The sequence below is a fragment of the Culex quinquefasciatus genome, chromosome 1 (assembly GCF_015732765.1).
Source record: "Culex quinquefasciatus strain JHB chromosome 1, VPISU_Cqui_1.0_pri_paternal, whole genome shotgun sequence".
NCBI classification, from domain to species: Eukaryota; Metazoa; Arthropoda; class Insecta; order Diptera; family Culicidae; genus Culex; species Culex quinquefasciatus.
In genome coordinates, this window is record NC_051861.1 from 125,886,755 (window position 1) to 125,901,197 (window position 14,443).

The 14,443-nt window shown below is 32.3% G+C and overlaps 1 protein-coding gene across 3 annotated transcripts in view; it reads left to right on the forward strand.

Annotated features, from left to right (window-relative positions):
• The window catches only part of LOC6035148 (partitioning defective 3 homolog), a 169,232-nt gene extending 155,220 nt beyond the window's left edge, over positions 1 to 14,012 (forward strand). For 2 of the 3 annotated variants that reach the window (XM_038249301.1, XM_001845329.2), the window contains 4 exons: positions 67 to 529; positions 592 to 1,115; positions 2,657 to 3,266; positions 12,790 to 14,012. In XM_038249301.1, the coding sequence (XP_038105229.1) occupies positions 67 to 529; positions 592 to 1,115; positions 2,657 to 3,266; positions 12,790 to 13,177 (1,985 nt within the window). In that variant the 3' untranslated portion in view covers positions 13,178 to 14,012. Of the gene's footprint in view, positions 1 to 66; positions 530 to 591; positions 1,116 to 2,656; positions 3,267 to 7,844; positions 8,305 to 12,789 lie in introns of all 3 variants that reach the window. The other variant, XR_005276735.1, reaches the window with a different exon arrangement.
• The last annotated feature ends 431 nt before the right edge of the window (positions 14,013 to 14,443 follow it).

Sequence of the window (14,443 nt, forward strand, 5' to 3'; positions counted from 1 at the left end):
TAGGTTTTTTTTTGGGAGGGAGAGGTGGAGTTGCTTGAAGTTCAAGACTTTGTGTTTTGCTTCTAGGAGGAACGAATCATCCGGGCAAGATCATCTTGACGGTGGCACGTCGTATTGGTCGACCTGTTAGCACGGGAGAACTGCTGGAGTCGATCGACAACTCCAACTCCAGTGATCAATCGGGAGCGACCGTGATCTACGTCACCTCGGACAAGCAGCAGCAGCCATCGAGCGAGAAGCAGCAGCAGAACAAGCGCTACAGCAATCCGGTGCTAGATCGGCTTACCGGAGGAACCGGCCAGGGCAACCTGCAGTCCACAGGTGCCGGCGGTAGCAACGGCAGTCTCAACCCGAACAGTGCCAGCGGAAGTCCCATCAACCAAAGAACGACGGCTGCGGCGGCGAATCTCCACGCGCTACGCAACGAAAGCTACTACATGGCCACCAACGACCAGTGGAGCCCGGCGGGGGTGAATCTCAACGGAAGCAACGCGGTCCTGATCGAGGAAGATCCGGAACCGACCTCACCGTGAGTCTGACTGAGTCACAACAGTAGAGAGTTCACCCGTAATGCAAACCTCTTCTTTTCAGAACATTCCACCTTTCTCGACCCTCGGATGGAGCCAACTCCACGTCAACGCCCATCGGAGACGTCACGTACGCCAGTCAGCTCTCGCTGGACACGAACCCACCGGCGGTGGACGCCTTCAGCCGGGACGCGATCGGTCGCCGATCGATGTCCGAGAAGCACCACGCCGCGTTGGACGCGCGTGAAACCGGAACCTATCAGCGCAACAAGAAGCTCCGCGAGGAACGCGAGCGTAAGCTCAACTCGTCCAACGGGACGGGAGGTTCCGTCGAGTCGTTGACCGCCCAGATGGGTCGCATGAACAGCCTCAAGACCAAGTCCGAACTGCGAGCGGAGGCGCTCGATCGGCTGGGCGAGCTCGGACCTTCGCTCGGTATGAAAAAGTCGTCCAGCTTGGAGTCGCTGCAAACGATGGTGCAGGAGATCCAGATGGCGGACGAACCGCGCGGTCCGAACGCGCTGCGAACGCCGCGAGGTCGCGGCCGGGAAGAGATCCTGCGAGCGGCCGTGGAACGACCGGAGACGCGTAAGTCTATAATTCATTTTTGCCATTTCTTATTTTTTTTTTTTTGTATTTTTGTAATTTTGTCATTTTTGGCAATTTTGTCAATTTTAACCATTTTGACAATTCTGACAATTTTCAAAATTTTGTCAATTTTGTCGATTTTGACAATTTTGATCATTTTGGACAATTTTGACAATTTGACAATTTTGTCAATTTTGTCAATTTTGAAAATTTTGGCAATTTTGGCAATTTTTACAAGTTTGACATTTTTGACAATTTTGTCAATTTTGTCAATTTTGACAATTTTAACAATTTTGAAAATTTTGATAATTTTCACAATTTTGTCAATTTTGATAATTTTGGACAATTTTGACAATTTGACAATTTTGACAATTTGACAATTTTGACAATTTTGAAAATTTTGACAATTTGACAATTCGACAATTTTGACAATTTTGGCAATTTTGAAAAGTTTGACAATTTTGACAATCTTGACAATTTTGACAACTTTGTCAATTTTGTCAATTTTGGTAATTTTGACAATTTTGGTAATTTTGACAAGTTTGACAATTTTGTTAATTTTTGCAATTTTGACATTTTTGACAATTTTGACAAGTTTGACAATTTTGACAATTTTGACAATTTTGACAATTTTGACAATTTTGGCAATTTTGGCAAGTTTGACAAGTTTGACAAGTTTGACAATTTTGACAATTTTGACAATTTTGGAAGTTTGACAATTTTGTCAATTTTAACAATTTTGACAACTTTGACAATTTTGACAATTTTGACAATTTTGAAAACTTTGGCAATTTTGACAAGTTTGACAATTTTGACAATTTTGTAAATTTTGACAATTTTGACAATAATAACTATTTTGGCAATTTTGTCAATTTTGACAAGTTTTACAATTTTTTTCAATTTTGACAATTTTGACAATAATGACAATTTTGGCAATTTTGACAATTTTGGCAATTTTGACAATTTTGACAATTTTGTCAATTTTGACACTTCTGACAATTTTAACAATTTTGACAATTTTGACAATTTTGTCAATTTTGACAAGTTTGACAATTTTGACAATTTTGGCAATTTTGACAAGTTTCACAAGTCTGACAATTTTGACAATTTTAACAATTTCAATTTTGTCTATTTTGACAAGTTTGACACTTTTGACATTTTTTTTTTAATTTTGACAATTTGGACAATTTGGACAATTTTGACAATTTTGACAATTTTGACAGTTTTGAAAATTTTGGCAATTTTGTCAAATTTGACTTTTTTTCAATTTTGGCAATTTTGTCAATTTTGACATTTTTTCAATTTTGAAAATTTTGTCAATTTTGACAATAATGACAATTTTGGCAATTATGACAAGTTCGACACTTTTGTCAATTTTGGCAATTTTGACAATTTTGTCAATTTTGGCAATTTTGACAATTTTGTCAATTTTGGCAATTTTGACAAGTTTGAAAAGTTTGACGATTTTGACAATTTTGACAATGTTGAAAATTTTGACAAGCTCAATCTCCTTCAATCATCTTAAAAACTCCATATTCCAGAACCCAAAAAGCACTGGCTCCTCGAGGACGCCGCCCCCGAGGTTGACTCCGGCGGTTTCGTCCGCCGCGGAAGTCCGTTCCAGTCCTCCCTGAACGACGGCAAGCACGGCGCCAAAAACCGCCCGAAAAAGAACGGCCTGTTCCGCGGCATCGGTCACATGTTCCGGTTCGGCAAGCACCGCAAGGACGGCATCGCCCCCATCGCGGACAACGTCCCCGCAGATTACACCGCCGGCGGATGGAGCGAAGCGCCAACCAACCCAACCGCTCAGCAAAAGACGCAAACGCTGACCGTGAAGAACAACAGCTCGAAAACGAACGCGACGCCAGCGTCGTCGACGACGACGACCGCCGCTACCAACGGTCCAACTCCGAACGGAACGAACCTGTCGAACGGTGGCGCCCCGACGAAGGGCACCAACTCCATCGAGCGATCCGCCAGTTCCGGGGTGGTCGTGAGCCATCCTCCGCTGTACCAGCCACCGCCTCCTCCCCCGAACCAACAGCATCCGCAGAATGGGGCGGTTCCGACGTCGATTCACCACACGGACGTGTTCAACCATCGGTATTCGCACTACGTGAATTACGAGGAGCTGCAGCAGCAGATTAGGTAAGTCGAAACAAGCATTCTAATAGGATATTATCCATACGATAAGTGTGTGTGTTCGTGTTTTGTTGATTGATGGTGGTTCCATGTGGTGGGATTTCGGGAAGTCACTAACACCAAACTGTGATTAATCTCAACCTTTCATCTCTTATTATACATATATATTTCCGGATGTGCAGCTTTCATATTAACAAAATTCTGTCGTCACTAAATTTTTAAAAACTAACCAGGAAAAGGTTAACATCTCTTTGGGTTGAAACGGTATGGTTTATAAAATTTACTTATTTTTTGTAAGCTAGAGCAAGAAATTTTCTAAAACAAAAAGCTATACCATGAATGATTCTTAAAAAAAACTATTCATCCGTGAAAATGCGAAAATATCACTTGTTATTTGATGTAATTTATTGCTAGAAAAAAAAGTTTAATATATTGTGCTAACTTTTTGGACAATCATTTTCGCACAATTTTGTCATAATTATTTACTCAATCATCACTGTTTACATTTGTTTTTAAAACGATTACATTCTCCTTGGGATCTATTGTTCTTTAACTACACATAAATAAGTCTTGTTTCCTCTCCAGTGAGTCGTCTCTTGTTTTATATCACTTTCTTCAAAGGTATCTCATCAACTAAAATTCAATCTTTACTTTTGAAACCATATAGTTTTAGTGTAAAAAATAACCTTTTTCAATTATCATTTTTGGACGTTTGTTAATTTTTTTAAACTTGGTTTAATGACAATGTTGCAAAATTACATGATTTTTCAGGCGATGTCGGTAAAGTAGATGTTTGTGATAATTCTGTTGCCATTATAGATAATTTAAGTGGCAATCAGCATCACTATAAGAAATAAAAACGAAGCAGGTTATCCAGATTTTGAACCAGTATCCACTAGACTGAAACATTGAGCCACGAAACACTGGATTAAACATTGTTCACTGGCAATTTTCCCAGAAATTGGCGGACACTTTATTTTTTGTATTAATTCACATATATGTCTGATCGATTTGGTGTCTTCAGCAAAGTTGCACAGTAAGCACAGTACAAGTAAGTAGTAAGCACAGTACATTTGCGGAAACTGGTGTTGTTTAACTAGGCTGCCTTTTAACTGGACGCTTGATAACTGAGCTGTAGCCCCCACTTAAAAAATAGACAAACGTCAAAAAACAATAACAAGGTAAAATGAACGAGGGGCCAGTGGATGCAAACATTAAAATCAACAAATAAAAATATTTTTCCGCATATTATGAGATTTCATGTCATATTTAAAGGAAATTTAAAAGGTTTATTTATTTGCCTTTTATAATGTTTTTAAGTTAGCTTTATTTTTTGTTAAAAAAAAATAATGCTTAGATGATCATTTTTAGATCAGTCCAGTTAGCGAACAAGTACTGTATAGGTACGAAGAACTCAGGAAAATAGGTACACTCTTAAACCAAATTAAAATTAAATTGAAATTTTTTAATATAATTTTTGAAAAGTAAAAAAAATAACTCTAAAACATTTGCGGTACTAAACATCGATTTTTTTTTTCAAAAATTCAATAGGGTTTTTAATAAACCCAAATATTTTAAAAATTATTTCAAACGCAGGGGAAAGCATTTTACATTGGTTTAAGGTGATTGCATTTAATTTCAATTGAAATCTTGAAGTTCTTTGAAAAAAAAAAAAGAAAAAAAAATGCCCCCTAATTTTTCGGCTCGACTTTGAAGGGGAAAATAAAATTTGTATCAGCCTAATTTCCGGTAAAAAAAAGGATTTTTCTCAAATTTTTCAAAAAAGTTTCCATCTTTGTTCATCTATGAAAAACTAAAGTTTTTTTAACTTAACTAAGGTTATTTTTTCTGAGAATTTCTCTGTAATTTTTTTTTTGACTTTCAAAATCAATTAAGAACAGCTTTACAATGAATGAACGAGGGGCATAATATACATTATTTTTTGAAGTGTCACTCAATTAGTTTTTATTTAAAAAAAAAATAGCCCAGCCGTCCGATATTCAATGTTAAAAAACGGAACATTTGTGAAATTTTCCGATATTTCAAAAAAATATTTTATTTTTTTTTTAATATCTAGCCTAATGTTTGACCACTTTGGCACCCCCTACAGCGTGGTGCAGACCCGTAATGCTATGCAATGCTATTTAGCCTAATGTTTGAAATGCATCCAAATATGGATTTGTAGACTTTTTGGAATGTTACGCTAGATTTTAAATCCGAAAAATATGTTTTTCGGAAATATCATATATAAAAAAATAGACAAAGGTTTGCTTTTGAAAAATTGGATGTCACTGAGAATAAATCTTTTTGATTTTTTTCTAAGCACAACCAATTGTCCGATTTTGAAAGTCCAAACAGAAAATTACAGAGAATTTTCTCAGCTACTCAAAAAAATCGGAAATGGACAAAGATAAACACTTTAATAAAAACAAATTTCTTTTACTCGAAAATAATGCCTTTATTTAAAAAAACAATCTGATTTGCATTTAAAAATATTTTTTTTAAATTTTTTTCTTACAAGTTGCATTTTATGTCTACTAAAAAAACATTTAAAAAAATCAAGAAGGATAATAATACGTAGGGCGTCCAATTTTCCCGGGTTTTGAATTTCCCGGGAAACGGGAAAAATATTTTTGGAATCCCGGGATTTCCCGGGATCCCGGGAAATTTTTGAATCAGTAATAAAATCTATGTTTCATTATATTTGTTATGTTTTCATCATTGAATTAGCTTAATAATATCAAATGGTTATAATCCTCACTTCAATCTAAACAAAGACGACAGTTTTAAAATAGCCTAAAAGAATTTTTTTTTGTCTTTGTGGTGTTTAGGATTTTATATCAACTACTATTTTTAATTCCAGTATGATTAATCATTTTTTTATTTGCGAATCAAATTACATATTATTTTTTTTTGAAAAGGTCCAATAAGCTTTTGTTTTCCATATGTTTATAGGACCTATTCAAAAAAAACTTTGGAATTCTTTCATATTTTTTTTCTTTTATATATATTTTATATGACATGACTAAAACAGCTAGAAAACAAACATCGACAATAAATAAAATGATACCAGTCAATGTAAAATTTTAGATAAGTTTTGAATAATTGTTTTATATAAAACATATTTTACAAATTATCTTCAAGTTATTACCGCCAACCGAGGGAAAATCAGAACTACAGTCTAAATAGGTACAGGAGATTTTAGAGCAATACATTTAGAAGTACAAATTGTTTTGTTCTGTTACTGTTTCAACCGAAGTAATCCAAAACGTCATGCAAATATTTTTTGCTTTAATAGCTGTATTTATTCGTTACATTTGTACGTATTTGCCCTAGATGCCGGTGTTTGATTATAAATAATTTGATATGAGATTGTTTATTTTTAATTTAAAATCGAAAATATACGTAAATATATCCAGTTTTTCAAAAAAATAAAATAATAGTGAAAAAAATGTAAAGCACTAGGCATTTAGCGGACCTGGTAATTCATATTATAATATTTTTTCTTTAAATGCCAATTTAATGCTGAGATTTGCTGAATACAAATTTTAATTCATTTTATTGTTCTACTATTTTCACAACCAAATCTGAATTTCCAGACCAAAATATGATTTTTTTTCAATTTCGGGAATTCCCGGGACAAATTATAGAAAATCCCGGGATTCGGGAATTCCCGGTTTAGGAAAAATCCCGGGATTTTTGTCCCGGGAATTCCCGGGATGGACGCACTAATAATACGGTTTTGGGTACTTTATAAGTGACAAAAGATAAAAGAAACACAAGGTTTAATTTTTTTAGGAGTTTACCATTATTTCGGTATTTTTTTACATTTTCCCTACAACTTTGCTGAAAACGCCAAATCGAACAGAAAATTCCTGCTGAAGATACAGATTTTTTAAAATTTATATTAAGAAAAAAAAGTTTGCCCATGATTCATCCATAATCCACATGGATATCATGCCTCACAACAATTGAAGCGGCCAGCCCTACTGCGTTGTGTTGACCGCAGAGAGCATTCTGTGTATGAATCCTGTTTCACAGAATCAACAGGGAAGGAAGGATGCGTGGACTTACCGTACCAAACGCTCCAGTTTGTGGTTTCATTAGTGTAATGGAAGTTAATTATTTTTAGTATGCTGAAGTGCTCAAGTGATGTAAACAAATTTCGTCAACCTCTCTGTATGTTCACCTTGCACAACTCTAACAAGAAATAATGCCGTCAGTTTCCTTTTTTCCGAACTTTAAATAATTTAAAGTCTAATATTAAAAAGAAAATTTGAAAAAATGCTCTAAACTTGTAATTGCACCGGTTTCCTTCCCACTGTGGAGACCCATCGAAAAACGTCAACCAAAACCACAAAAAAATGTTGTAAATATCTTGTACAAAAAAAAACCATCAAACCCTTTCTTGCAGTAACAGACTAACGCTGGCTTCGCGGTCCTCCTCGTACGGTAACCTTGCTCCCGGTGGTAGTTGTTCCGCTAACCATATTTACGCCCTAATCGCCGCCGCCACCCAAAGTAACAACGCTAATGCTAACGCCTTCCTGACAAACGCTAACGCTAACGGCTTGATGACACCAGCCGAACCTCCAGCTGGCACCAGCACCACCACCACCACCACAACCAGCCGAGCCCGAGCCTACCGTTCGCAGTCCCCTCAGGCGCTGGTCCTACTCGAGGAGGAAGATCTCATCTCTATCGGCAGATTTCGCACCCGGGGGCCGGCGGGTCCGGAACGGGTGCCAGCGGTTGCCAACACCAACACTACCAGCACCACCCGCACGGTCATCCGTACCACTACAGCCGACGGCAGCGACAGCCAACGCCAACCAGTCCAACTCCGCGGGCCGAGGTCACAGCTGCTGAGCAGCGACTACTGTCGGTACGTGGCTCGAGCGGCCGGAATGACGACGACCAACGGCGGCGGCGGTATTACGCCGCCCAGCGGTGGCCCTAGTCCGGTGGATTTCTTGTCGGAATCCACGCTGGAACAGATGCGCCAACAGGTGCGCCACCAGCGGCTCAAGGTGGAAGAGGAAAGGTAGTCCCATAGCGCGCCCTGCACCACTAATAATAATTCTTTTGCCTGCCTTTGCTTTCTTTTCCTCCCCTTGCTTCCCCTGATTCTGCTTTAGTAGATTTGAAGTAGAACCCTTTGAAGAGTTGGTAGACTCTAGTAGTTAGTGCGTAGTTAGAACTTGTACTATTTGAAATTTCTGTTGCACCCATTTATTTTGCATGCTTTATATTTTCTTTTTTCCCCTTTTCGAAGTGGGTTGCCTACCCGTAGGCGATTCGTGCACGTGTATTCTCTCGCTTTTCTTTATAGTTAGTTTTAAGTGCTGTGCCGTCGATTCTTTCCAGATGCGATTTCGATCGGGAGGTGTGAAGCTTCGTGAAAAGGGGGTTAAATTTCGTTTTTTTTTGTATGTTATTTTGAATTGAGTGTGAAAATCCTGTTAATGCTGTAATGTTCGGATTGATGCAATTAAAAAAAATATGGTCTAAATACACGAACAATCTAAAACACTGGAAACTAAAAGAGCACTCAGCTAGCAAAATCTAAATTTAGAAATGTGTATCCTCCCTACAAAGGCTGATGAACTGATCTCAGTTGAAAGGTTCTCCGAATCTTTGAATTGCAAATGTAACTTCTTGGAGCAGAAGTGTGAAATTCTAATAAAACAATAATTGAATCGAATTGAATAAAGTTTAAATAAATATTTAAATCTGAAAGTTCAAAATCTAAGATGAATCTAAATTTAATTCACCAAATCCACGAGCCACGAACTGAAATCTGATTTTTCCAATTTAAATAATTTAAGAATTCGGAAGTTCTAAAATTGTAAAATTTTCAGCTTTGAAATTACTTTTGTTTAATTTTAAGTTAAAATTAAAGAAATATGAAAAGTAAGCATAACTTGAAGTAAATAAATTAAAAAAATTTGAGTGACTTTCATTTTTATATTTCATCTGGAAAATATTATGCATCGGTGGTCCCCTCGTTATTTTTTGTTCAGCCCAGTTAACGAGCAACTACTGTATTCTAATTCAATAGCTACAAAAAATCAATAAATTCTGAAAATATTTGAAATTAAAAAAAAAATGACAATATTAAAATTTATAAAAATTTTAAATTAAAAAAAAATTAAAATTTCGCAAATATCTGAAAATTTTACAAATTTTACAATTTTTCTAATTTTTTTTAGATTCTTAAAATTCTCAAAATTTTTAAAATTCTTCAAATTCTTAAAATTCTTGAAATTCTTAAAATTCTTAAAATCCTCAAAATTCTTAAACTTTTTAAAATTCTTAAAATTCATAAAATTCATAAAATTCCTAAAAATTTTAAAATTCTTAAAATTTTTAAAATTCTAAAATTTTTAAAATTCTTAAAATTCTTAAAATTCTTAAAATTCTTAAAATTCTTAAAATTCTTAAAATTCTTAAAATTCTTAAAATTCTTAAAATTCTTAAAATTCTTAAAATTCTTAAAATTCTTAAAATTCTTAAAATTCTTAAAATTCTTAAAATTCTTAAAATTCTTAAAATTCTTAAAATTCTTAAAATTCTTAAAATTCTTAAAATTCTTAAAATTCTTAAAATTCTTAAAATTCTTAAAATTCTTAAAATTCTTAAAATTCTTAAAATTCTTAAAATTCTTAAAATTCTTAAAATTCTTAAAATTCTTAAAATTCTTAAAATTTTTAAAATTCTTAAAATTTTTAAAATTTTTAAAATTCTTAAAATTCTTAAAATTCATAAAATTCTTAATATTCTTAAAAACTTTAAAAATCTTATAATTCTTAACATTCTTAAAATTCTTAAAATTCTTTAAATTCTTCAAATTCTTTAAATTCTTTAAATTCTTTAAATTCTTTAAATTCTTTAAATTCTTTAAATTCTTCAAATTCTTTAAATTCTTTAAATTCTTTAAATTCTCAAAATTTTTAAAATTCTTCAAATTCTTTAAATTCTTTAAATTCTTTAAATTCTTTAAATTCTTTAAATTCTTTAAATTCTTTAAATTCTTTAAATTCTTTAAATTCTTTAAATTCTTTAAATTCTTTAAATTCTTTAAATTCTTTAAATTCTTTAAATTCTTAAAATTCTTTAAATTCTTAAAATTCTTAAAATTCTTAAAATTCCTAAAATTCTAAAATTCTTAAAATTCTTAAAATTCTTAAAATTCTTAAAATTCTTAAAATTCTTAAAATTCTTAAAATTCTTAAAATTCTTAAAATTCTTAAAATTCTTAAAATTCTTAAAATTCTTAAAATTCTTAAAATTCTTAAAATTCTTAAAATTCTTAAAATTCTTAAAATTCTTAAAATTCTTAAAATTCTTAAAATTCTTAAAATTCTTAAAATTCTTAAAATTCTTAAAATTCTTAAAATTCTTAAAATTCTTAAAATTCTTAAAATTCTTAAAATTCTTAAAATTCTTAAAATTCTTAAAAAATTTAAAATTCTTAAAATTCTTAGAATTCTTAAAATTCTTCAAATTCTTCAAATTCTTCAAATTCTTCAAATTCTTCAAATTCTTCAAATTCTTCAACTTCTTAAAATTCTTAAAATTCTTAAAATTCTTAAAATTCTTAAAATTCTTAAAATTCTTAAAATTCTTAAAATTCTTAAAATTCTTAAAATTCTTAAAATTCTTAAAATTCTTAAAATTCTTAAAATTCTTAAAATTCTTAAAATTCTTAAAATTCTTAAAATTCTTAAAATTCTTAAAATTCTTAAAATTCTTAAAATTCTTAAAATTCTTAAATTTCTTAAAATTCTTAAAATTCTTAAAATTCTTAAAATTCTTAAAATTCTTAATATTCTTAAAATTCTTAAAATTCTTAAAATTCTTAAAATTCTTAAAATTCTTAAAATTCTTAAAATTCTTAAAATTCTTAAAATTCTTAAAATTCTTCAAATTCTTCAAATTCTTAAAATTCTTAAAATTCTTAAGATTTTTAAGATTCTTAAAATTCTTCAAATTCTTCAAATTCTTCAAATTCTTAATATTCTTAAAATTTCTTAAATTCTTTAAATTCCTACAAAAAAAAAATTCTTAGTTTTAAAAATCTTAATTTTTGTAATGATTTCAATTAAAGAATGTAATAAAATTCCTAAATATTTAAAAATATTGAAAATTAAAAAAAATCCTAATATTTGTTATCTTGAAATTAAACAAAAATCATACAAAAAAAATATTTTTCATAAAATTTTAAAGGAGTTGAAAATTTTAAAATTTTAAATTTGTCAAAATCTTAAATTCTAAAAGTAAAATTCAAAATATTGTTTAAAATCATTTTTTAAAGTTCTCAAAAATAAAATAAAATCTCAAATGTGGTAAGATTTCTTATTTTTTTATTTCAAATATTTTATTTTTCTACAAACATTGAACATTTAAAATTTTTAGAATTCCTTTATGTTTATTCTAATGATTTAAAAATGATCTTACAAAAAAAATTAAAAAAGCTCAAAAATTTCTAATTTTTAAAATATCAAAATCTTAAACTCTAAAATTATAAATCTTAAATTCAAATATTAAAAAAATTGAAATTCTTGAAATGCTTAAAATTCTTAAAATTAAAAAATAATCTTAAATTTTCCAATGATTTTTTTATGTTTTTAAATTCCTAATTGTTTTTAGAAATATTGAAGGTTTCAAATTTTTTAGAATTTTTTTTCAATCTTAAAATTCAAAAAGATTAATAAATTTTTAAAATTAAAAAAAAGTTGAAATTTTTAAATTCTTAACTGTCAAAATCAGAAATTCTAAAACTATAGATCTATATTTGAAATATTCTTTTATTTTTTTTTTAATTCTCATAACTTTAAAAATTTCAAACAAAATATATTTTTAAAATTCTTTAGATTTCTAAACGTTTCATTTTGTTTAATTCTTTTTTTAATCTTAAAATAAAAAAAATCTGACAAATACTGTTTTATTAAAAATTTTAAAAAGTCGAAAATTTCAAAATTTTAAATTGTCAAAATCGGAATTTCAAACATTCTGGAATTCTAAAATGATCAGAATTCTAATATTTTTTATCTCCAAAATTCGAAAAAAAATAATATTTTGAGAGTCTTACATTCTAAAAGTTCATACATAATTCTAAAATCTAACTTAATTGAATTTGTCTATGGTCCCAAAATTTTAATTTTGGATTGTTTGGATTGTTCTCAAAATTAAAACTCCACCAAAAATTGGAAGGTCTTTTTATTCCAAAGCGTGAGGACAAAATTTGAACATTTTTTTCGCAAATATTTTAAAAATTGCAGCTTTCATAACTGGTTTGATCAAATACGTCCTAAACATGCCCATTTTCACGAAGCTTCCGCCTCACCATCCTCAAAAATTGCCGTATAACAACCAAGCTTCAAACACTCAAAATTCGATCGTCTTTTTCTCTCTCCGTCTGCTTTTCGTCCAAAATTCTCCAACAAAAACAAAAACCAACCACCGAAAATCACATCACAACAACCGCCTTTGCTCCGAAATAAAAAAAAAATCGCGCGTTGTGTAGTCGACGTCACCATCACTATCATTCCCAAAGATCAACCCGGAACACCCCTCCGGTGGACATTGCCATGCATCAGCAGCAGCAGCAGCAACTGGCCGCGGCCCAGAAGCTGAAACAGGCCCGCCCCGTGTCCAGCTATTACGACGCATCGCCCACGTACGAGACGATCCAGCACAACGGCCTCGGCGGATCTCAGCGCAAGACCAGCCTGCCATCGTCCCCGGTTAAGCAGCAGCAGCCTCAGCAGACCAACTGGAACGGGACCATTTCGTCGAACGGCAGCGGAGGAACGCCGAACGGAGGCGGCTATCCGGTGAACCACGGATCGATCCGCAGCCGGGGACCGTTCGTGACGCAGGTGCAGATCCAGAACCAGATGTCGTATCAGTAGTGCGGGGGAGGACCGTGTCTCGACCCTTTTGTTTTATTTTTTTTCTGCGTTTTTTTCACGTGCGATTAAAAAAATGATGTTTTAAATCATTTTTTTAGTTACCATTAATCTTAGGGTTATCATTTTCGTCTTTTTTTTTAAACTGAAGCGAACGAAAAATGAACGCGTTTTACTACTTAACTAAAAAAAGAAAACAATTTAATTACTACAATATTTCATTTCCCCTTCCCTCAAACTAGCAGCTAATGAAACGAGAATACTTAATCGATTAAACATCCCCCTCCTTGGACGTTAGATCTAAAGCTAAGCTCAAAACCAGCTTGTAAATTATTGTACTGTAATTCATTCATCGAAATTAATTTGTACATATTTAAAACTTTAAAAAGACAAACGAAATCTTCATGGAAATGTAATGCTTTCAAAACGGAAAAAAGTGGTGTAATTTTGCTTCGGAGGTGTCCCCCCGCTGTTAATATATTTGTATGCAAATAAATGTATTATTAAATAATATGCAAAACACGAAAATCAAGCTTGATCGGACTTTATTCACCTCAACAGGATGCAGCCACCGTCCGTCAGATAGAAAAAAAAACGTCAACGCCACCGTCCGGTTAGAAAAAAGACACACATGCCTTCACATATAAAAACGTGGTATTGAAAATGTACTTAAACCAAGCGTTGGTATTCACACGCTTAAAAAAGAAAGAAAAAGATATATGTTTATCTAACTATGTGTATCGAAGATGAAAGATTAACTCTGTATAATGTATATGTACTGCTACTACTCAAAACGTTGGACAATACAGCGAAAAGTGTAAAGTATTCGAAAGATTAACTTGAGTGTTGAAGAACATTTTATTTGCTTTAGAACAAAAAGAACGCCGCCTGTTAAACTTGCAGATCAATGAGACGTAATCGTTACAAGTCGTAAACAAATTTGTTGCATTCCATTCAGAGAGTAGATGATTTCGTAAACAATTCTGCAAAACACTATCTGCGTGCTCCGCGTTTCGCGCTGAAAATGGTACGATATTTTTGTAACGTCATTTGAGATTGATGTTGTTCACGTGTTTGCTTTCTACTGCGTATTTTTTCTCTATTTTTATTGTTACAGTTTTAATTCAGAAAAAAAAGATTTCCGCGTTACAAAACAAAATCATTTAAGGTAGATAGTTACGTACTGCTTTGTTTGAGTAAAAGAGCAAACATTTTACAGTACTTTGTCAAATTGGTCATGTCTGTGACATAGCCACCTGCAAACAGTGA